The sequence below is a fragment of the Melitaea cinxia genome, chromosome 7 (assembly GCF_905220565.1).
Source record: "Melitaea cinxia chromosome 7, ilMelCinx1.1, whole genome shotgun sequence".
NCBI lineage: Eukaryota > Metazoa > Arthropoda > Insecta > Lepidoptera > Nymphalidae > Melitaea > Melitaea cinxia.
The window spans coordinates 1329802-1355542 of record NC_059400.1 but is presented as its reverse complement, the minus strand read 5'-3'; the positions used below and the strand labels follow the sequence as shown (position 1 = coordinate 1355542).

The following is a 25741-nucleotide window of genomic DNA, read 5'->3' as shown; positions in this document are numbered from 1 at the left end:
ACTTCACCCGCAAATGGCAAAATAGGTGGGTCAGAGTTGGCTGTCATCAAAACTTCTCAGAAATTAAAAAAAACCACTATCAATGTCAAACTGTGAATGATATATCTCATTCGGTTCGGCAAAAACGTAACGACAAATTCCCGGGAATCCATGTTGAAATAAGTTTTACTCCAATACATGCAAAATATTTACTCACAATCCCCACATCCTCTGCATGTTTTCACCATGCTTCAGTTTCATATTAAGTAAGTTTCATATTACAATTATTTCATTGTAATAGACAAGATTTTCATTGTAATATGAAACTTTGGATAGTTACGGGTTTCTGTAAAGAACTCACTATGTACAGCGCCACGGTTCACTTAAACCGAATATAAAAATCATCATATCAAAAATTTCGATCTAGCGGGTACATCGTTCCATAGCTTAATTGGCTAGAACACGGTCAGTCGGGGACGCGGGTTCGATCCCCACTGGAGCGGTCAATTTTTGATATGATATTCAAAAATGTTTAGAATTCCTAATGTGTGCGTAACACAAAAATAAAATCGTACATACATAGTAGAAACTTATTATGGAATTTATTTATTTATTATAGGTTTATTACCTAATGCAGTAGTACATTATGTACTATATACTAAAATATTGTAACCAAAACAACCACTAACCATAGCATAAAATAAATAATCTAATATATAAAATTCTCGTGTCGCGGTGTTTGTAGTTAAACTTCTCGTAAACGGCTTGACCGAATCTCATGAAATTTTGTATGCATATTGGGTAGGTCTGAGAATCGAACAACATCTATTTTTCATCCCCCTAAGTGTTAAGGGTAGTCCACCCAATTTTTTTTTAATTTTTAGATAAATTATTTATTTTTTACTTTATTATGATTTGGCGTTTAAAAATACATACAACCCTAAATTTTCACCTTTCTACCACCAACCCCTATTTTTAAATAGCGTTTAGCGGCAATACAACGTTTGCCGAGTCAGCTAGTTAAACACATAAATTCATGAAATACCAAAAAGAATAAGAATATAGGTCTAAGTAACAATTTACATTTTATTTTTAGAAGAATTTTATGAGATGATGAGAATGATATTTTTTAAAGTAATTTTTAATTTTATTCTTAAGTTGATATATAATTTTCATATTTTTGCCATTCATTTTTTTGCCAACTCACTTTGAAGTAGTTTGTAGGAAAAATGCCGAGCCGCTAACCCTTTTCACATATGAAATTATGAATAAAAAAGTTTTTGTCTAGCTGCAGGATGTTGCAGGCTCATATATTTATATTGTCGCCTTATTGAAGTTTGTTCAGTTCCCATAGTTTTGAAAACACAACATTTTGATTGTAAAACTTTTATTACGTACTTTAATAATGATTAAATGTTTTTCAAAAATTGAAAATAATCATACTTTTCTACTAAAACACCATATTACTTTAATATGTAAATAGTACATTAAAATCATAAGATACATGGTAACCCAAGATACCACGTCACGGAGTCACTTGTCACATCACATCGCGATATTTTTGTGGCTCTTTTGGGTGTGTGCTTTCTTCATGTGTGTTGTGCTACTTATGTGGATTATTAGGTGATACTCTTCTTTTTACTGGGTAAGTTTCGTCGGCTCAGTAATTATAATTATTGTTTACCATACCAATGTACTCTTTAACTTGACGGCACATTCTTATTCCTGCTAATTCTAATAAAACTCCGCCGGTTGATATATTTACAGTTGTCGGTCGTGTGCTAGTATTTTCTGAGAAAACATTGAGAATATTCAGTAACGCCGCAGTAAATAAAGTTTTCATGCGCACATATAAGCCGACTCACATACATTTTACTACATAAATGTGACGCGGCTTACGATATAGTCATGTCAACCGCGTTCCTAGACTTGGAATTTTTGTGTTCAGTGTCTTATACGATCGTTTCTCCTTCCAGATTGTGATCCTAAACCGCAAAAATGCCGAAATCGGTAAGTTATATGCTAAATATATTTACTACTAAAACTAAGCTTAGTTATCTTGATTACGAACATATCAGAATTTCTGTTGCTGCGTGTTTTTACTGATTTCACCATTGCAATGTGATCAGACAGCATATTAAGTCACTGAACGAATGCTAAGCTCTTACGTGTGTGAATGGGAATAAGTTGTATGAATGATATGTATGGTTGTGGAAGTGTTTGTATGTAGCAGATCAAGTAAAAAGTAAAAGTGTTTGCTCTTGCTGGGCATTGATAACATTGTTGAAAGAGTTGTGTGATGGTGATCATCTTAACACAGATAAGATTATTATGTATTTATATCACAGTTTTAAAATATTTATTTTTGTCCTCTTACATAGTGTATGCATTAAAACTTTTTTTTAACTAAGTATTTTAATAATATTTTAGTTACTATAAATAAATAATTGATTAAATTATCCTCAGTTTGTTAATTAACATTTTTTTTTTAATGAATGAAGATAAGAGTTGTTTTAAAAAGTATTAAACAGTAGTCAAATTTTAAAATTTCAGAGAATAAACACATTTTAATGTTTATTTATCATGAAAGTATATAATATATGTACCTAGATACAGTTCATTAACTGAGGTGGAGTTGAGGTTAGCGTACTGATAAGAAAAATAGAATTTTTTCATTTTCCTATGGTATTGAATATTTGTGTCAATAAAGAGAAAACAACAGAGTAAATATAAATTTAATTTATGTTTATGTAGATATGGATATATTTCTTAATTTAAAAAGTGTTGTGTAAGAAGAATTAAAAAAAAGTTCGGCTTATAATAGTTTTTAACTCCAGTTTTATTATTAAATTTTTAAACTACAGATATTTAAAAAAAAAATAGTGAAATATTTTTGACTTCATCTATTTACTTTACAGATACTTGAATATGTAACTAAATTGATAGTTCCCGGTGGGAACGATATATTGGTTAGTCTGTTTAAGGATTGGTTGTTTTTTTTTTTTTGTTTTTTTTTTGTGATATTTTGGAATTAGATTAGTTCTGTTTGATTTTTGTTTGAAGGTTTTTTGTAAGCTAACATTTTGCTAATTGGTATTTTTATGTTTATTTATCACATGTAAATAAACTTTAAAAAAGATGCACATAGACACAGCCATAAATCTTTACAAATTTACTTTACAGTTGATAAACGCTATCTGTACACTAAATTTAGGTTTTATTTACTTATGTGTGAGCTCTATCACAATTATATGTATCAATTGTACGTTCATACAATAAATAATAAGTATGTAAAACAATTTAACAACAGGCCAGAATAAAAAATTGTATCTAATTTTTGTTTGTATTTTAAGGCAGAATTTTAGTTTTTGAAAAAAAAAATACAAGTCTTAAGTAAATTTTTTGGTCATATGAAACCACATCCATAATATTAACGTCATAGTAACTCAAAAGGTTTATTTTTTACTAGCTGACTTAACAAACGTTATCCTATCTTATGAACTGTTAAACACAAAATAAATAATCAAAAATTTTAAGAAATTTGCTAATTTTCTGTGTATTTTTTGTAGTAAATAAATAACACCTCATACTGAATGGGCCTTTGTATGATTTTCTACTCTGTCGGTAGTCAGGAATCACACACAATACAAGTACAAACACCCAGACCATTGCAAACATCTGTTTTAATATAATATTTAAAAACAAATGAAGAAAATCGGCAATCCACTAGCTCTCAGTAACACATTTAGCCGTTAAGTCGTATCTATTTCGTGCACAAATGTAAATTATACTCGGTTTCTTCATATATTCTTTCTAACCAAACTTACCATGTCAATGACATTGTCATTATTAACAACATGAGCTATGTTTTAATTGACAGAGCTGTTAAACTTGTGTTAATTTGATTAATGTGGCCTAAAATAAATGTATATCAATTAACAAGTAGTAAGAGAATCTTAGGAGTAAATTATGTATATTTACTGACCATTTTTATTTTATATTTACTGACTCACACATACTGATTACATTACTACTGAAATTTAAGTGATAATTAGCTATTTTTTGGTGTTAAAATAAGGAACTACAAATATGTATAAACTTCTTGCAGTTTTAAATTATCGGAATACAATGGACACTGACCAATTATTGATATACTAGCGACACGCCCCGACTTCGCACGGGTGCAATGCTGATTCTATCAACAACACGATAAAAAAAAAAGAAAAGATCTAAGCATACATAGTGACAGACAGCGACAACAAACAAACTTTTCAACTTATAATACTAGTATAAGTAACTAATGTAACTTTAAACAAGAACAAGAATGATGAGTCAAGACATCACATACGAGATAGTACACATCACAGAAGTACCAAAGGTGAAGTAAGTGTGCGTGCATGTTTGTTATGTAAATAACATAGCAATGATATTTTCGCGTAAACTTTCAGTTTTATCTCATTATATTTTATTATTCGTTAATGTATTTATCGAAGGTTCTTAAAATAACTTTAAATCTGTGCATTGAACACTGTTAATTCTTTTTGTTTAATATTAATGAAGTGTCAACGATGCCTTTATGCAGTTTGGACAAATAAGTTCCTTGTTATGCTTGCCTTCTGGAATTAAAAAAAAAAGAATGACGTCTGAGACTGGCCAGTAATCAAATCTATCATATCTCAAATAAGGGTCAAAATTCCACGAAAATTTACAGACGAACTGTTTTTTTATTCTCATATCATACCTGATTTATATGCTACTTTGAACACTACAAACGAAATTAGATATTTAATAGTTCGGGGAAATTGTCGTCGGTATATTTTATACAAGGCTTTCGCTGGGGGTTTACTTGTAAAATTATAGTCTTGTAAGTTATTGTTTGCTTACAAGATTAGACATTTGTAGTTGCTTTTTCATTTCTATATTTCGTACCAAAAGTGCACGAGATATCTGCTAGTTTTTTTTAAGAAACTAATAACAAACAGACATTTCCCCTTAATTTGCTGTAGTCTAAAACACCTCCGATCTCCTTAGATTATGTACAGAGTTATCTTGTGACCTGTAAAATCTAAATTAATCAATAAAATCATATACCTAGTTTAAAAAGAGTTAGAAACATATCCAGACAGAATCGTCTAAAAATTCTTTCTTGTGTGAATTTTTTTCACTGTCTGGACGTTGGCATTACCTTAATAGGAAATATCAATTAAATTTATTCCTTAAATAATCCAGTATCGTACAGAACTCGAATAATAAAATAAAATTAATTATTTAATTTCATATTTATTTACATAATAATAACGAAAAAAAAAAACCTTTCTAAATAACTATGTAAATACGTATAGCAATTATGTAAATATAATACGATTTCATCAAATTTATTTGAGGAAAGTAAGAATGAATAAAGCGAGATTTTGGTACTATCTTGTTGTGCGATTTTTCAAGTATGGTTATTTTCTAGGCGCAAGTCGCGCTCGCCATAGGAAGGAAGTTAGAAAGTAGGACACTCGTTATCTACTTAGTGGACACTGCACCCATTCACTCGACGACATCGTCATCGTATAAACATACTATAATGTGTTAATTAGTTTTAATTTTTTTGTATGTATATTTTTATACACTTCAATACACATAATTGCATTTTAAGTGCATATAATTATTTATTTATTTTATTTTATACTTTATTGTACACCACAAATATATTACAAACAAAGCATAAATATAGTTACAGACAGTGAAGTACAATGGGCGGACTTATGGCTAATTAGCCATTTCTTCCAGACAACCCATATAATGTTATAAAGCTCAAAAAGTTTTTTATTTTTTATTTAAGCACGCTAATCTCAGGAACCACTGGTTCGAATTGAAAAATTATTTTTGTGTTGGATAGCCTATTTACCGAGGGAGGCTATAGGCTATATCTTTTTCCTCGAAATAATGCGTGTGAAACCGCGGGCACAGCTAGTAAGAAATAAGCTAGGCCTTCAAAAATCTGTCTATCTCACTCACCACGGATAAATAAAGACACATTATCATCTACATTTAATGGACATTTAAAAGTACGACGTGCGTCAAACGTGAATTAATTTCTAATAGTGTATTTTTGCGGTACACGCCAACCACATTGTGTCCTAGGTGCTATGGCGGTTGACTCATCTGTTAATTGCGTCATCCGACCAATTATTTATCTAACAGGAACACAGCGCGCTTCCTGCGAGGACTCGGCTTTAAAACAGAAATTTAATAGTTATTTAAGCAGAAGCCAAAATTCATCTGGAAATTATTTTCAAAACTAATAAACTATATTCTTCCACATTTGATTTCCTTTTACATTTGAAAGTAAAAGCTACTTAAATGAGTAAGATGTGTAGTAAAGAATATAGCCACCCCTCTCTTCCCGTGGTTGTCGTAAGAGGCGACTAAGGGATAACGCAGTTCCACTACTACCTTGGAAGTTAAAAAGCCGACCGATGGCGGGATAACCATCCAACGGCTGCCTTTAAAATACACAGGTCGAAGACAGGCAACAGCGTCTTCGGTGCGAAAAAGCCAGCCCTGCGGTCACCAACCCGCCTGCCCAGCGTGGTGACTATGGGCCAACACACATGAGTTCACGCCATTTTTGGCGCGAACTTGTGGATGCCTATGTCCAGCAGTGGACTGCGATAGGCTGAAGTGATGATTTGAAAGTAAAATCGTTTGTAACAGGCAATTTTTTTTTAATTGGCACCAACTTAAAGTTATCATAAATGCATCTACATTCTAACATACTACAGACTTGGTTTGGAAGGGGTTAAATAGGTGGAGTTTAAATAAGAATCGACAGATTTTTTTTTTAAACATCTCTCGAATATTAGAAATAAAAACTGACAGGTATTTTAGAGACGAAATGCATAATCTGTATCAGAATTTATAGAATCAGTATGTTTTTTACATCTGTAACGAATAAAGTCAACCGATTCAACAGATCTCTTAATAGAAACACTGAATTAATTCTCATTTTTGTCTAGTTATAAATACGTGTACATGAGATTGTAACATAGATCATAAGTCACTTTTAATACTCGTTTGAAACTTTATGACACATTTAATAGTTATATTTAGTATTGTGTGGCAACACTTACGATTTGTCTCGTCTGTATTAGCACTTCAACTAAACGTCCTTGGCATGCGACTGTGAATATGTAAACGTAACTACATAAATGAGTAGTTTCGCTGACTATTCACTAAAAAGACGGGCCAACCATATTGAAGGGAATTTCTGTATCACATCCTCAAAAATAAAGCTTAAATACACTCATTTCAGCCTGTCACAGTCCACTGATGGACATATCCCCCTCAAGTTCGCGCCAATTTTAGGAATAAAAAAAGCTTCAATCGATACATTTAAGATATACCTATTACGCCCTCTCAAATGTAGGTATTTTCTCTTTTGAATAGAGAACATCTAGTAAAATTCTGTATAATATTTTCCTAAGTATTGATAAACTATTTTTTAAAGATTAAACGCAGCTATACGAATTGACGGAAGTCCTTGGCGGTTTCGAATTGTTCTTTTAATATACGCTTGAGCTACGCGCTGAATGTACGCCAAAATACATAAAATAATTGTCATGGGACAGATATCAAATAATGTCAAATTTATGATAATATTTTTAGATATAAATACACGACTGTTTTAAAAATAAATATTGAAAATTAATGACGTTTTATTCTAAGCCCTGAGGCAACTGAGGTAGGGCACAGCAGGAAGTGTTCTGCTGAAAATCTAGAGCAGACCGACTGGGGAAGTACTTGTAATGTAAGGTAACCAGAGCTCCTGGGGGCGGGCATTGGGTATATTGTCGGCAACGCGCTCGCGATGCTTCTGGTGTTGCAGACGTCTGTCTGTCAAAGATTTAAATCGATTTAAATCTTTGCTGTCTGAAAGATACGGTAATCGCTTACCATTCGGTGAGCCGTACGCTTGCTTGCCGACCTAGTTGTATATAAAATAAAATACTACAGAATTGGAAGATACACTGATAAATATTCAATTCAGTTGTGATATTTACGTAAAAGCTATTTGGATGATACACATGTTCTATAGTTACAACCAGTAGCGTAGCGTATATTCTGATTATATTCTTCTGTCTATAAAAGGTATTTAGTTTTTCGTTAATAATTCCTAAAATAATGATATTTAAGGAATTTTCAAAAAGATCCTGAAAGAGGAAGAAATTTCCAATAAAAATATTTCGCCTCCCGGAACTCTATTTATCTTTTTTTTTTTACTCTGAAAATAGTGCTCCGCGAAGTCGTTACGGCATAGGCGCGCCGTGTAAAAAGCCGGTATATCACCTAAAATATTTTTTGATATGACAACGTCTAATAAATCGATGAACGCCGGTGGCATGCACGAAAAAGGATGACTTATTTTAGCGTTACGCTCATTGCACGCTTGCGCCGCATCTATCTCTCTTCCACTCGATTGGCCTATGCGTCCGAGAAGAGTTATTTTTTTTAACCAGCTGTGCCCGCGATTATACCCGCGTGGAATTCAAAAAAAAAGTTTTTGTTTTGTTCACAGTTATAAAATTAAATGTCTAAAATAAAAGTAGCCTAAGTTACTCCTTATTACATCAGCTATCTGCCAGTGAAAGTCCGTCAAAATCGGTCCAGCCGTTTCAGAGATTAGCCGGAACAAACAGACAGACAGACAAAAATTGTAAAAAATGATATTTTGGTATATGTACCGTGTATTGTATCCATCCATATGCATTTAGTAAAAAGCGATTATTATAAGAAGCCACCCACTCTCTTCCCGTGGGTGTCGTAAGAGGCGACTAAGGGATAACACAGTTCCACGACCACCTTGGAACTTATAAAGCCGACCGATGGCGAGATAACCATCCAACTGCTGGCTTTCAAATATACAGGCCGAAGACAGCAGGCAACAGCGTTTTCGGTGCGACAAAGCCATCCCTGCGGTGACCAATCCGCCTGCCCAGCGTGGTGACTATGGGCAAAACACATGAATTCACGCCATTTTTGGCGTGAACTTGTGGAGGCCTATGTCCAGTAGTGGACTGCGAAAGGCTGCTGTGATGATGATGATGATGATGATGATGATGATGATGATGATAGATATATAGATATAACCATGCCGTGTGGTATCAGGCGAATAGAATTGCACCAACCCTTTTCTTCCCATGGGGGTCGTAAAAGGCGACCGAGGGATAAACCTGGCTCAAAACCATCAGGGTCCTGGAGAAGAAAAATTTCATTTGAAACCCGGAATGGGGTCTTCGTCAAGCATTCGTGGTATAGCTCTAAATTGCGAAAGACTCCTGCAGACTAACTGGTTCCACATGTATCGACTCGTCGTTCCTGTGGGCCTAACCAGTGAGGTCGAGAGGGTGGCGCAGAGCTTAGGCAACTCTGCGTTTTCCTGCAGAGCGTCCTAGGCGATACAGTGTCTGTCTAACACTGTCTAAATCGTCTGCAATAGACGAACTAAGGCGATGAATTATGATAGATGTAACCTGTACAATGCAAAATAATGATGACTGTTCTTGCCGAAAACTTCTCCATAATAATGTATGTAATGTATAGTATACATTAAATTGAAAACCTACGTAAAAGGACGCCAAAATTTTCTTCCGCCCCGAGCGGCCGACAAACACGCTACGCCACTGGTTACAATCCTTAGGAGTTAAGAGGAAAGGGTACCGAAGAGACTTTTCAAAAATAGGTATTTGAATAAAATGTTTCTGTCGCGCTGCATGCCGCTACCGCGCCCCGCGCCGTCTCCGCTCCGTTTTTTCTATGTGTGACTGTCGTGTTGTTAGTGTGCGTGCGCCGGCTATGCAGCTATTAATTGTTGACGATATTTTAGTATTCGCATCTTTCGTTTGTGATTGACTACGAATACATATAGCGCATAGTGCTATTTTTCTAAATTTGGCTTGTTTTATTGAATTTGTTCTGCATCGTATTGCTGTGACTCGGCTTACTATTATTGAATTTCGTAAACTACTTATTATTATGTTTTATTATTTTGACTTGGATACTCTTTGTGACTTAATACATGTCTATATTTTTGTGGGTAATTATCGAAATACTTAGGTACTTTATTTATGAATTAGGTATGTAATTACATAGTTGAGGTGTGTGTAAGAATGGGTAATGAAATACATACATAATTATAGTGTATACATGTAGTACATAGTATAAGTGTAAGTATAGTATATATATGTAATGTAGTACATACATAGTATAAAATGTTTGTCTTAGTACCTATATAATTTGTAATGTCTCATGTTTGTCGCAGTTATTAATACATAGGTATAGGTTATATGTATTAATTAACATATAATTGCGGCAATATAACAATGGTTAAAAATAATATTATAATTTAAAAAAAAAAACAAGGAAAGCCGCCTGCGTGAAGAACAACTATTAGAAAGTCAATTGAAAAGGCTGGAACAAGATAAAAATTCAATAATTACACAAAGATAGCTAAATAAATCACACCAATTTCACACATTATGTCCTGTACACTTACAAAAATCATGAAGGCGACTTTTTCAATTATTATTTTATTTATGTTTTTTTAGTTAGGCAAATTACGTAATCGATTGAATTTTGTTAAAGAGTGGTTGATTAACATGACATAACATAACAATATACTTTATTGTACACCAACAGAAAATAATAATACGTATCAGATTGATTTTTAACCGACTTCCAAAAAAGGAGGAGGTTCTTAATTCGACTGTATTTTTCATTTTCTTTTTTTTTTGTATATATGTTACTTCAGAACTTTTGACAGGGTGGACCGAGTTGGACTTGTACGCAAAGGAAAAAAAGCCGACTTCAATTACATCGACATGTAATACAACAAAGGTAGACGAAAATATAGTCAAGTAAATACGCGTTATTAAAGATTACTCAAAAAGTTGTTATCAGATCTCGATGAAATTTAAATATGACTACACGATAAACACCAGCTTTCGATTAAATTAAAAATCATCAAAATCGGTACACCCAGTAAAAAGTTATGCGGTATAATACAACGTAGATCGACGAAAATAGTCAAGTAAAAACGTATTATTTATATAACTCGAAAAGTTGTTGTTAGATCTCAAATAAACTTAAGTGAGACCAAATGACACACACCACCTTTCGATTAAAAAAAAATTGTTGAAATCGGTCCACTCAGTCGAAAGTTCTGAAGTAACATACATAAAAAATACAGTTAAATTGAGAGCTTCCTCCTTTTTTGGAAGTCGGTTAAAAATACAAACCGATTTTACACGTCTATAGAATTCCTAAGTCGACAAGCTTGAACAGTGAAAGATTTAGTATAAAAGAAAGAGGAGTGAGAGGGAAATTCAAGAAGTAAGCTTTCCTCAGAACGAAGACTGCGTTCATTGGAATCACTAAGAAATTTAAATCGTCGTTTTAGATAAGCAGGTACAACAGGGTTAAAAAGAATAAAGTAAGTTGAGAATATACGTATTCCCGCAGTAGGGAATTGGGTGCCACTCAGGGCGTAACTACTACCGTATCAGCCGTATCAATGATACGGGGCCCCCTATTTACAGGGCCCCTAAGGTGTGTAAGCAAAAATTAGTAAAATGTTATCCACAATGTCCCTTAATCTTGTGCTTCCTGGAAAAAATAATATAAAAACTGTCATACATACCTATAGAGTTTTCACTTCAGAAATGACTGAAGTCTGAAAAGCAATCCCCTTTTATCTGAGTCAAGCGTGCGCCCAATTGTTAATAACATTCTGTATCGTTTATTTCGGGATTCAGTTAATCATTATGAACAATGAATTAATATTTTTTTTATATAAGAATGGGGCACACAAGCAGACGAAGCCATCTGATTTATAACGGCTACCGTCGCCCATGGCCTTTAGAGAAAAGATTTAGACACTAGACGCTTGAAAACCCCCACATTTTAGCAAGGTCATTCCAAACTTTGAATGTACGCGGAAAGAATGCGCACGAAGCTCGCACATTGGTTGCAAATCACTGGTGGATACAATTAGCACCAGTAGCAAGAAGTCTCTTGACATCGAAAGAATGCAGAACACGACAAATGACACTGCTCATAGTGCACATTACGCATCGCGTGCTCGAACCGTGGAATGCTCGATGGTGCTTTTCCCTCATCGTCAAGAGTTAAATTCGACGCAAAAAGAGTGCAAAGAATTTTCGCTTACTTTTTCGCATAATGTGCCAGTGAGCCTTTAGGTTCGCGCAATGATGGAAGTGTAGACTAAAAAAAGTTACCTTCGACAGCTTTTGTAAGAAACAAAAGGTACGGGTTCCATTTGGAAAGCCCAATAGTCTCTCGCCAATTCTGCTGTGTTTGAACTTTGCCCTAGCGATTTACTACCTGTAAGACCTGGAGGCAGCGTTGAATCTCTTCTTCAGGGTATGCGCCTGTGAATCCCCCATATAGATGCGGAAGATTCATAGGAATTCACTAATAGTATTGGCCTCACAGGCTGAAGCGAACGATCCCCCGCATCTATTGCTGCAGGTCAAGGCTAATAACTCTCCAGCTTGGAACTACAAGCTCTTTAAATTAGCTTAAAATCCGAAATTCAAAACATTCATTCCATTAAAGAACTCATGGAATTATTACTGAGAAAAATCAATAGCCTTGCATCCAGTTTTCCGGAGGTATTAACTTGATGTTTTTCAAAACTAAAACTGATAAAAAATTACCTAAGGATTTCGATGGAACAGGAACAGCTACAGCAGACTACACTCACTATTGTCTATTCTAGGAGGAAGTAATAACTTATAATCAATAAATATTTATTTTAATTCAATGCAAGCTTTTTTTTGTGAGAAATCTTTACCCATCATTTGCCTGCCCCCCCACTAATTTTGATACAGGGCCCCAAGGTTCCCGGGGTTCCAAGGAATGCTACGCCAGTGGTGCCACTTGAGTTTTTTACGCAATTCAGAAATATGATTCTATTTGCGAAGTCCAAATACGAATCGCATAGGTACATAGATTCGACCAAATTTAATAATCTGCTCCTCAGTAATGTCAAGAAAACAACTAAGCAATTTTTTACCGATGAAAAAAAAAAACAGAGGAGGTTCTAAAGTCGCCACGTACCTATATTTATTTATGTTTGACCATGCATAACTTTTTACAGAGTATTCCGAAATTGATAAAAAAAATATATTGGAAAGAGTAAACCCCGAAGTTGTTTTTCGCCTACGAGGCGAGGAAGAAGCGCGGCTCGCAGCTTGCTTGGCATAGGCATGGGAAAGAGCAGAGTCCTAATTTTTTAAACTTTCTTATTGTATTTTTTATTAGTATTGCGGTAATAATAATTATAATATACTTTTTTGAAATCCTTGTATTGAACCCTTAAATTGGATACCAAAAACAAACAACACAGATATTTACCATAATTATCATTGTTATTTGTTAGCGAAACCCTTCGTTAGCCCAGGTTTGCACAGTGTTACAATAAAAACGCATATGCAAATACGGTTCTATTGTAGTTATGAAAAGAGAAATTATTTAATTTTGTTAATACGAATTTTAGAAAATATCGACTAAAAATTACATCACTAGTGTATCGATATAATTATCGACTATGAGGCATCACTTCGCTGGCGTATACGTATTGTTTTGACCCTTCCCTCCCCCAGACCTGTCCCCCAAAAAGCAAGAAAGGGACAACTGCAGCTCAGACCGTTTTAGGTAGATAATTTTTGACCAAAACAGTGTTTCGTAGTCGACTGTTTTCTCCTCAAAACATGGCAATTTTTTAAAAAAATTTTTTTTAGAAAATAAAAGAAGACTTTGGCTATGCCCCTATGTTCTCATTTTTTTGAAAATATGCATATATATTTTTTAATGAGTGTCTGAAAATGTACAAAAAATTATGCAATATTTCGAGTTTTTGAAGTCTCCTAATTCCTATGATAATAAGAATATGAAAAAAATCAAAACATAGGGGCATGGTCATGGCAGCAAAGAGTTCTATGTCACAAAAATATTTGATCTAGTGTCATTATCCAGGGAGAAAACAGTCGACTACGTTTGTATGGAGAAAGAGCCGGTACCCTTTCCTCTTAATATAGGAAAAATATTTATTTATTTTCCGTATTTAAAGAGCATATTCAAGTAACAAGTAACAAAAAACTAACAATTTGTTTCTAGGTGTAATTTGAAATTAATTACTAAGTATTATCTCTACTTCTCCTAGCTAGAGCTAATGCTAATTATGAACATGAATTTTAAAGTAATAAAGTGGCCACAACTTGGTGAATAAAGTAACTTACACGGTAAACAGCAAAACATAACACCATTTGGTCATCGATTCGATCACGATTCAATTTAGAAATAAATGAAAAAATAATGTTTGAAAAACGCGATATCGTAGGCGTTCACCCATACTCTTACAGTACTTGTCTGCGAATCTAAACCTAAATGTGAAATACATTGAACACTAACATCATATGAAACAACAGTTTGATATGTAGCGATCGATGTAGTCGATACAAGTTTAGTTATAGGTATTTTATTATTATTATTACATATACGCGATTCTATCGTCACTGTACCTGCTATTGCGAATTCGGAATATCCGATTTTAATCCTTAAATCAAAGAGAGTAATGTCTAATTCAGTGAGAATGTTGTTGAGTTTGAGTCAGTATCAGGTGAGCGCGTCAGCCTTCGTCCTCGGGGCGCAGCGCGGACGCATCCCCGCAGGCGACCGTTCAGTTCAAACTATACCGCCGCGTCCGGCAGACGCGGATCTAGCTCCCCATAACCCCAATCACCCCTAAGTACCTGTGCGTGTATGAGTGTTAGTGTGTGACCGTGACCTTTGTACCAGTGTTACATCAAATTCAGCAAAATGGTTGCCGGCGGCAAACAGGTACATGTTACATAATTAATTCGAAATGTCGTAACGTATTATTATTATTTCTATTCCTATAAAACACCTGTATAGTTTCTTTTATGCTTTCTTAGCGAAAATTGTTTGCAATTTTATTGCAATGGTTTTATCATGAAACTACAATTGAGCAGGTATGCGCTATAATTCAAGGCGGACAGACGCCATCATAAAGTTTTTTATGAAATAATTCACCGTGCACAATTCGCTCTTCGGATTCTTTCCTAGCAACAGCACTAAATATAAATTGTGTATTTCTCACATCGAATATATTACTTATTTACCCATCTCATAAGCTGGGTGATGTCATCGCGACGTCAAGCATATATGAAAGATAGGTCGGTTAAGATTTTATTATTTATTTTGCCTCAAACGGTTTTAACCGTCTTTTTCTCCCCGTCCCTGTCTCTACCGTCCGAAGGAAAGGGATAGAGAAGGTTTCCTGTTTCGCTAATGCACCTTCGTTCTCGATTTCGTTCATGGAAAATAATTTTAAAATCTCGAACAGAAAACGTATATCGATTAAGTCATAATAACCGTAGGGGCCTCAATTTTACGGCTATAATGCCGTCGTATAACGTTATCGTTACGTGTAATTTGTAAACGAGTCGTGTTTAAGGAGTAATTGCCATTAATGATTATGAATGATATCTAATCGGCTACAAAAATATTTTCGTTCTGATCACACACTGACAGGTTACGATAGCTGATAATTTACTATTATATATTTTTTTAATTTTGGTTAATGTATAAATTCTCACATACAATGCTATATACCTAACATATTCTTATAGAATCGTCAAGGATCTTCCTCATTCAAAAGCTCGTGTAATTTGACAAAAAAAATTAAGTAAAAACATATTTACAAGCTATTTCCGCTCAATTGTGTCGTATTTGTTCTCATAGGGCCTTACGACTCTGACGATTGTCTATTGTTTAGGTTTTACTTAATATAAGATTTGTCACGTAACGACAAATATAAAACATTTCCTCATTTATTATCTGGCAATTAATATTGTAATAATTACACAATTTAATTTAAATAATGACGAAAAAATAATCCGTCATTTTCCTTCCCAGCAGATTGTTGCAATTAAATTGGTCATTATCAAGAAATATTCTTAAGTCTTAGATATGATAAATAAATACCTTTAATCCAGTCCCCACTCCTCCATAAGCCTCCTATGAAACATTACTTGAATTAGATTCAATTTAGTAATTTTAATGGTAGCCATTTTTTGCAGGTTTTCCTAATTTTTCCTACTTACCTTGTAACCTTAAAAATAGGTATATCGTGTATTTTCTGCAACTGATTTATATATTTGCGGTATTAGTCACCTGTTTGTATTACTTATTATAGGAAATGATGGGTCATCATTTCTGTTTTTGATTCGACTAGGAAAATTAATTCTTAAAAAAATTGATATCAAGATTTGCAAAACTTAATGCTATCACTTGAAAATTTTCGTTTAAATATGTAGATTTTTGAGTTGCTATTCATTTAATTTTTGTCTTTAACCAGCTATTTTAAAATTTACGAGAATATATCTAATATAATCACAAATAGAAAATTTTGTTGGAAATAATTCCATTTTGAATCTACACGAATTTGACCCAAAAGAGTCAGCAAATTTCAATAAATTTACATTGTATTCTCACGTCCATGTCGGTGAGACGGACGGCATCACGTTTGCACGTAACTCATTCATTACTTGTTGTACTTGAAAATTAATTTGACGGTCGATATGCTCCGTGACCATAACGCTTCTCGGCGTTTCACTTACATTTCGTTTTCTTCAACGGTCAGGTGACGATGAATCTACTTTTAATTTACGAGTATTTGATATTATAACTAGTGCTACAAAAAGAGTACTCGATGGAAATTATTTCTTCTAGTTCTCAATTACAAACCTGCATAAAATATAATCCATCCCCTATGTTTTTATCGTTAGAATTGGTATTTTCTTCTTCAAATTTAATTGGTACCAAACAGCAAGAGTAGGGTAGACTGGGTACGGTTGTGCCAGGGTACGGTAGTGACAGTCGTTATAACCGCGAAACTATACGGAATACGCGGAAGAGTGTAAGACAAAAAAGAAGCGCGATGCATGTCTACACATGTTGCTCAGTATTGCGTTAGCCAGTGCCCAACGTAAAAAAAAGCAGGAGGCCACATTGCTTTTCAGCAGCCAAAAGTAAGTTTTTTTGTTCAGATTCTTTTATTATTTACTTTTATTGGTATACATATATACTATAGCAAATATTTTTTTGTTATCAATTGAATATTAGTAGTTAATTACCAATGATTAGTTTTTACGTAGATAATTTAGGTTACTCATGGTGTTTTATTGTTTTCAGAAGTATGCGTTGGGTACGGTTGTGACAAATGTAGTGGGTACGGTTGTGACATATATTTTTTTATGTTTTTGCTTTTAGATGCCCAGAAAACGCTTGCTAAAGACCAAAAGAGCACGGTTTGATATTTGTAGGATGCTTATGATGAAGTAAAACGTGGGACTTCTATACGGAGAGCTGCAGAAATGCATAATATTAATCGCATGTCGTTGTTACGATACATTCGTTAACGTGATGAAGTCGGTGCGAATCACGATGTAAATAGCATCAGCATGGGATATGCAGCTCATAATAAAGTATTTTCTAAGGAGTAAGAAGAGCTATTATCAATATATATCACACGTTGCGCGTAAATAAATATATTTTGACCTTATTAAAAAAGAGGTACGAAAACTGGCCTTTGAACTGACAAATAAATACAACATAAACCGACCTGCTACTTGGGATGAGAATGAGATGGCTGTTATTATAATACCGTTAAATAGTTTAATAGTTTTATAGTTACCGGTAATTTAAATTTAGTTAACACTTTGACTGATTTTATGATTTTAAAGAAGATGGTGATAATAACATCAGATGTTGCAGTGTCTTATTAATTATAAGAGTAGACTTAATTTAATTTGATTTATAACTGTAAAACTTTATATAGAAGAAAAGTATTTTGTGTTATGTTAAACATTTCTAAGAATAAAAGCCATTATAAACCAATTCTATGAATATTTATGTCTGTCACTACTGACCCCAACCACTGTCACAACCGTCCTTGGGGTGTGGTCGGTTGTGACACTTTTCTTTTTTTTTCAAATTTGATGCTATAACTAATACAAAGTATTTTGAGACAAAATGTCAGTATTTTTATGTGGACATATATACAAGCTACGATTTAAGTAATTTTTGTCTCAACTAACTAGTAAATTAACAAAATTATTGGCGGTCAAACCTCAATTGTCACAACCGTACCCAGTCTCCCCTACCCTCCCGAAATTAGCAGCTTGATATTAAAAAATACAGGCGAGATGAGATAAAAAAAAAACAGACATTTAGATATATTATTACTAGCGGACTCGGCAGACATAGTTCTGCCCGGAAAACAGCTACCAAATTTGATTGCTTACATGCCGATGGAGCACCACCTACCGAATCCAATTAAGATAAAAACTACCCTATCTCCTAAGTTAGACCAAATTACAAAATTTGATAAAAATTAGCTAACGTACATCGTGACACGAAATTTTTATTATTTTTATACAGATTATATTTTTTCCTCATGTAACGTAGATTTAAAACGTAGCTGATTTATCGAAAAAAATAGCAGAAATATAATACACTTAAAATTATACATTTATGGTGATATTGTTAGCCATGTGATAGTTTCACCTGTGTACCACCTGTCTCTTAAATGTAAGCGCCTGATGGTGTGCCATCAAACGTTTTTTTCTCCTCGGCAGAATATTATCTAAGTTACAAAAAACGAAAATAACCTACTAAACAAATGTTTTGTTATGATTCAGTTTCCGGACCGGTTTGGCAATTAGTGATTACTTCAATTTATTTTTTCGTTTGATCGTTCTACAATGTGTTTATGGGTTGCATTAACAGACATTTTTAGGAATAGATGAAAATTGTTTTACGAATGCAATTTAACAGTTGTATATGCAAAATGGCAAAACTTTATTTATACTGAAAGCATTCAAATGTTTTGCCTTAACTCTCGACAACGATGTTTCTAGAGAACTGGCGCAGTGGTCACAACTGGCTATGGCGTTTTTTTTATACAATTACGTCAGCAAACAAGTGTACGGCTCACCTGATGGGAAGCGATTAGCCTATAGGCGTTTGCAAAACCAGAAGCATCGCAAGCACGTTCCCGACCCTATCCCTAACCCCCCCCCCCCCAGGAGTGTTATAGTGATCTCAGGATCGATCTTGGTGTGCACAGTCGTCTGGTTTGCGCTTGTGTAATGTGTACGTTTTCTAGCCGACGACACAGAATTAAGATCCTATTGGCACTCGTTGGGTGGAGGTGGCACTCTTGGAAAAAAACTTCATACCAAAATATGAAAAAATGTTTCTTCAAATTTTAACGTCAGTTTGAGAAAATATTTTCCAGAAAAGCAACAAGAGCTCCTTTTATTGATATAATACAGCCTTGTTGTCTTAAATTACAATACTCCTATTAGTTCACGTACCTTGAACATAATATAATAGCGTAAGAACCTACGCCTTTACTTCCTTTTCTACGGTTATAGGTCGTCACAATGATAAACATGTACCTACTACAGTTGCTATTCTCTTCACGGCCATTATTCATCTTACAAGATTATAAGTAACCAGTTATTGATGTCAAAATTACGTATTCAATTGACTGTAAAATTTGCTTAACAATATATTATGTACTTAATTTTTACTGAGTTTGTTGGAGTTAGGTGCTACAAGTACTTGTAATATCTGTTTTTTTTTTTAATAATTAAAAGTAAAGCTTCAAATAGTGGATAACTGAATTTGTACTTCAGATATAACGGGATTTTAGAGACAACTTTCTATGAGATCAGAAATAAATCTCGTCTTATCAGATCTCAGTCGCTTTCATAATCCAGTTTAAGATCGTCGGGCCAATTAACTTATGAAAACGATTAATTGATGCGATGAAAACATTTCGTGATTTAATCCTCGTCGACTGTTACTATTAGGTAATTTTTACGTTCATTACTGTCATTCGAGTGACTAAAAATAGCGACTGTGTAATTTCTAATCTCGTCATCATTATTTCCATCCATATCTCGTGTTGCGTTTAAGTATTGTTCATTGTTTAAAAATATTTTTTCTTTAGTAAAATTTCTTAAGAAAAATCTACGTGTGACGTTAATTATGTATCCGTTTCCATGGTAACGGAACCTTGAAAAGTTTTGTCAATACTAACGATACCATATTATATTTCTACGTATTGTAAGTTAGATTCGACACATTCATATTTAAATTATTCAAAGGTAATCCATGCTGTGCGATCGTATCGGAATGTGTTGTTCGAACTGGCAAGGGACTATAATTAAGTATCGTATATATTATTAGAGGCTTATAGATTTCGTTAATGGTAATTTTAGAAAATTTACGGTACATAGTATTTATAATGTTTTGACAACGCGTTGGCGCAACGGTCACAGCACTACTGGTTAGTGGCTGTTGCGCTGACGGTTGCGGGTTCGATCCCGCACATGACAAACATTTGTACTGGCCATACAGATGTTTGCCATGATCTGAGTGCTTGTGCAGTCCTTATGGGTCTCACCACCGTGCCTCGGAGAGCACGTTAAGCCGTCGGTCCCGGTTGTTATCATGTATACCCGATAGCTATCTTTACACATAGTAGGGAATATGTCCGCCAACCAGCATTGGAGCAGCGTGGTGGATTAAGCTCAGATCCTTCTCCTACATGGGGAAAGAGGCCTATGCCCAGCAGTGGGATATTACAGGTTGAAGCGTAATTTTTATAAAGATTACAGACAAAAACCGGGTTGTTTGAAGATACTGATTATTATATATTTAGCGCTGTTGAAAGTAATCAAACAAAATGAATGAGTGAATAAAAATTCATTAAATATTAATTACATTTAATAATAATTCCGATCAGAATAAATATATGCTATAACGAATAGTTTATCAAGTATTATTCAACTTCAGTTATCATGTGTCTAACACGAGAGCAAGTGTGCCAATGATGTCACCACCATATCTTTTGTTTGCTGAGTCTGATGCACACCTCATACACGCCGGCGGTGTCCGTAACTAGTTAGTTAATATTATAAATTACTAAGATATCGTTATAAACGAGATCATCTTCCAGCCTTTGACTCACGAAACGGAGATGCTATAATACCATTTAAGCGAAGTTTTCACCTATACCAACACGTCTTTTAGTTTCTTACTGGTAGTTAAAATTTTTGATTGTAACCATGTTTAAGTTTTTGTTGCGTCAATCGAAAAGTAAAAAATCGAAATTGACGAAGAGTAGAGATAAGTCTACAATAGACGAGGTGAGTCTTATCAATTTGAAGAGAATTTGTGTGTAAGTGTTTTATAACTACACCAACCAGCCAGTCTGTGATATAACGACTCTATCCTGAATCAATTTGTATGAAATAAATGGCTAATGTGCTATTTTATTTTACTTTTCACAGAAGCTGCACTTGTCCTTCTCGTTTGTATTTTTTAGTGCACACTGTAGTCGTTAATAAGTAAATAGAATTTAAAACATTTCAATGGTTATAATAATAATTGTGAATCAAATTTGCATCTGTTAATTAAATATTTAATTATTTCTCATCGTTTACAATTAAAAAAATAAGAGCCAGCATTAAAGTTGCAATAACAACGCTTATAGAATTTTTTCAGACCTTGCCCCCATGCCTTCGCCTCTTAATATACCCTTGAAACGACGATCATGCTAATGTGTCGTTTAAATATCACATTATCATTTATTGTAAAGTATTTTTATGTGACTTTGACTTTTCAGTGAATGCTGGTCGAAATTATTCCGATTTTCGTTAAACAATAATTACTTTACATGTTGCAATGAAACCTTCCACTTGATATCTGATTTCATTCAATTCTCGGTTTAAATAACTTAATATCACAATAATATTTCTAGATTCAGACTAAGTAAGTAGCGTAGATTGTTAATCAGTAAATTGCTAGCCTTGCATAAACATCCGTCGTTTACAGCGATAAGTCTTAGATTGTCGCCACCGACTTATCTACTGCTTTTATTTTACGAGCTGATTCATCGCGTTCAAGATCAACGCTTGTTCATTCCTGAATATCGCCTTTTAATGCATTAATTAACGACAATCTACCTCTACCCGGTATCAAATACACTTTAAACACTGTTCGAACCGTTAAATGGCATTTCCGTTTGATAAGTAGATAGTAATACTTTAACTTTCATCTTATCTAGGCGATTGACGTTAGTATAAACATTGCTTAAAGATTAACTTATTGATAAATATGCATATTTCCAATGTTTTTTATGTTTCTGTTATATTTTCAGTCTAAGTGTATAAAGTATATGTTCAAATATCTTGTCACTATTAAAGACTTTGTTAATTAAAATCATCATAGAATTTTAGGGCATATCTTGCGCGTTCCTTTCTAATAAAACTATCAGATACAAAATAGTATTTAACATGTAGAAAGTTATAAGAAGGCTTTTTACATTCTGCTCATAAGTACCAAATAGTGACTTATCTGCAAGATAAATTTTATCAGCTTTTGATGAAATAAACTAGACATTTTTTGGATTTTTAAAAATGCATCGTAATCTAACAGCGTTTATTACGGATACAGATCCAACATAATGGTTTGCATGTGAGGTAGAAATGATAGGGGAGGAATCAAGGCTCATCATAGACGACCTCGAAACTATAATCAATGAATGAACACAAAGTACAATGTTGCCAGACATTATTCGATAACATCGCTCACGAGACCATTGTTCGTTGATTTACGATAGCGTGATAAGCGACTCGGTAATAGAAGTAAGAGACTACGGGCCTGTTTCACCGGTTTTGAAAAAAGTTTATCCTGCAAATAAGTTACGAATAAACTTTAACAGAAGGAGGGAGAATAGGTCATTAGGACCTTATTCACATTAATTAACAAACTACAACTTTCAGGTTCATATTTTTGCATTGAAATATTTCAAAAATGTAGTGGAATTCGATGGTTAAAAATATGAAAAAAAAAAAACTTTTTTCTGTTTCATACCGTCATCCGTCAAATAGCATTATCCATAATAGGCCTCTAAGAACTGTATGTACTGTCACACGATATGCATGGAAAACAAGACCAAGGTATTCATTATTTAGATCGCTAAAACCAAGTAGTTCGGATAAGTATTCATGAAAGGAAAAATTAATTTGAATTGCTATCCTACTTAAATTTCTATCATTCGGAACAAGGTAAACATTAGGCAATGGGGTATTTATAACTAGAAACGTTACACTAAAATAATTGTCAACTACGGCGATAAGATAAGGTAGCGAAGGTAAAACGGTGTTTTGGGTGTATTTTACATTTCTACGTGTATTATATTTACTTGAGGCCAAATTTGATTACTGCTTATAAAGTCTTTTAGCCTATAAATAATTTTATCTGCGAGATAAGGTAAAACTTTTGGTTACATATCTTGCTGATAGATGTCTGAATTCCACTCATGAAGCAAAATTTAATATGGATACAAGAAAAAAAATTATCAGAATTTTTATTAGATACACTAACAATAACATCACCAGCAACATATGAAATTTGTACTTCTAAAGATCTCTTCTTAATTTTAATACTTTAGATAAAATCTGTATACGAAGTAGACATACGTTTCTATCAGAAGCGAATGCAGTTTGTAAATAACTATGACACAATCGTCCCGGAAGATCACATCCGTTTGGCAGCGACTCAACAGAATCGTGTAAATATAGATACAAAACAAATTACATCTATTTTTGTTTTGGTTTCCCTTTTAATTGACCTTTGTCTTCGGTTCTTTTTGTATGATACAGATATAGTAACATGAACGAAACTCATATTCGTTAATTTTGATGACAGTATAAGGTGACTCTTAACATATGTAAACGTTATTGAGAACTTGGACTCATGAAACTCCTTCGTGTATTATCGTTTTACGTGACATTGGCGAAATCATCTGTTCTCATTTTTTTATTAGAGTGAATACATGAATGAAAACTTAACTAATTTGGATTGATGGTTTTCAATAGTCCCAAAAACATTATTGATTTCGCAAATATTCGTAAAATGGACACTAAGGACGAATGTGATAGAGATCACAATGTCAGTAGAATTTTGAAGACCGTAAGAATAGTACCAAAATAATAGAATAGTACCTAATTAGGGTTAATTAATACGGGTTTTTTTTTCTAAATCGACGAAATCACAAACTATTAAAAGACTTAACCACAATTTATAATTTACCTTATTATAAGGAAAACTTTATAAGAATGATGTATAATTAACCATATAGGTTTATTACCTTGACCAATATTGTTGTCATTCTACAAACTCCCTCTACGGATTTTAATTTCGTAATTTATATCTTTGCTTATGTTTTATTAGTTGTTGACTTTGATTTTGTTCCCTTAGAAACTTATAGTGTCAAAAATGCTGTATTGTTTGCCAATTTGTATTGCTTATTTCTCCTAATTCCATCCATCCATCTATCCATCAATCAGCCTTTAAAAATCCACTGTTGGACATAGGCCTCCCCTAATGTACCCCACTCCGCCCTGTCCTGGGCCCTTTGAATCCAGCGGCTTCCCGCTATATTTTTTACTTTGTCGGTCCACCTGGTTGGAAGGCTTCTTTCTCTTGGTGGATTGTTTCTCCTGACTGTGGCAATTAATTTCAAAAATCTGAATGTATCATACTCTAATCATTCCGTATTTATGTTCTGAATCATTAATTCAAATCATTTTAATAAATACCATGACACAAGTGTTTTAGAAACATGTTATTTAAAACTAAAATCGATTTTATGTAAGCATTAATATGACACACATACACAGAAGTTATGTCATTATTGTATATTTATTAGCAAATTGTCGTCAAAATCGCGTAAAATCTATATTCAGAGCTTCGTCTCATACCAATTACTGTTCTGATAATAGTAAAAAAAAATACAGAATCTATTAAATGAATTTCGGTTATTATGCAAAAAAAAAAAAAAAACTAAAAACCAAACACATACTCTTGATATTATGATTAGAAGAAATCAGGAATTGTCTGGTAACCTTTTTTTTTCGTATTTTAGATGAATGTCCGGGTGACGACGATGGACGCGGAGCTGGAGTTCGCGATCCAGCAGACGACCACTGGCAAGCAGCTCTTCGACCAGGTCGTGAAGACAATCGGCCTCCGTGAGGTCTGGTTCTTCGGGCTCCAATACACCGACTCCAAAGGCGACCTCACGTGGATCAAGCTCTACAAGAAGGTTAGTAGAAATTGCCTCTTATGCCTGGTTGCTATATTCTGGAAACTGTTCGTTTTGCTTACGTGTCGTAGCAAATTGTAATCTTTCAAACATTACAGGAATAAATATATGATTTTCATTATGAATCTCAAGAAGTCAATCTAAATGATGATTGTCCGCTCAAAATAAAAGTCACGATAGAAAAGATAGCGTGACTAATCTAATTATGTTACAACCGGTTTAAATATCGTCTGCGAATAAGCCACAAATGGTATTTCACGTTGATTGATGCAGTTAGTGATTATATAGTAAAACATTTTTATGAAAGAATCACAACGTCGTTGATTCAAGACTGGAAATTTATATTTAACTGAACGCAAGTTCTAAGTTTTTGTTTGTTAGCCAAATTATTTTCCTCGAGAGCGTTATTATATTGTCTTAATTTATAGTCGAAATTGCCTTTCATTTTGTCTGCCAAATGGTTACTCGTTAATAACTGATTTA

At 33.8% G+C, this 25741-nt stretch overlaps 1 protein-coding gene across 1 annotated transcript; it reads left to right on the top strand.

Annotated features, from left to right (window-relative positions):
• Positions 1 to 1520: 1520 nt before the first annotated feature.
• On the top strand, positions 1521 to 25341 carry LOC123655186 (moesin/ezrin/radixin homolog 1-like). The gene is made up of 3 exons (XM_045591021.1): positions 1521 to 1624; positions 1956 to 1989; positions 25079 to 25341. The coding sequence occupies exons 2-3, from the start codon at positions 1978 to 1980 to the stop codon at positions 25337 to 25339; spliced, it is 273 nt and encodes a 90-aa protein (XP_045446977.1). The 5' UTR covers positions 1521 to 1624; positions 1956 to 1977; the 3' UTR covers positions 25340 to 25341.
• The last annotated feature ends 400 nt before the right edge of the window (positions 25342 to 25741 follow it).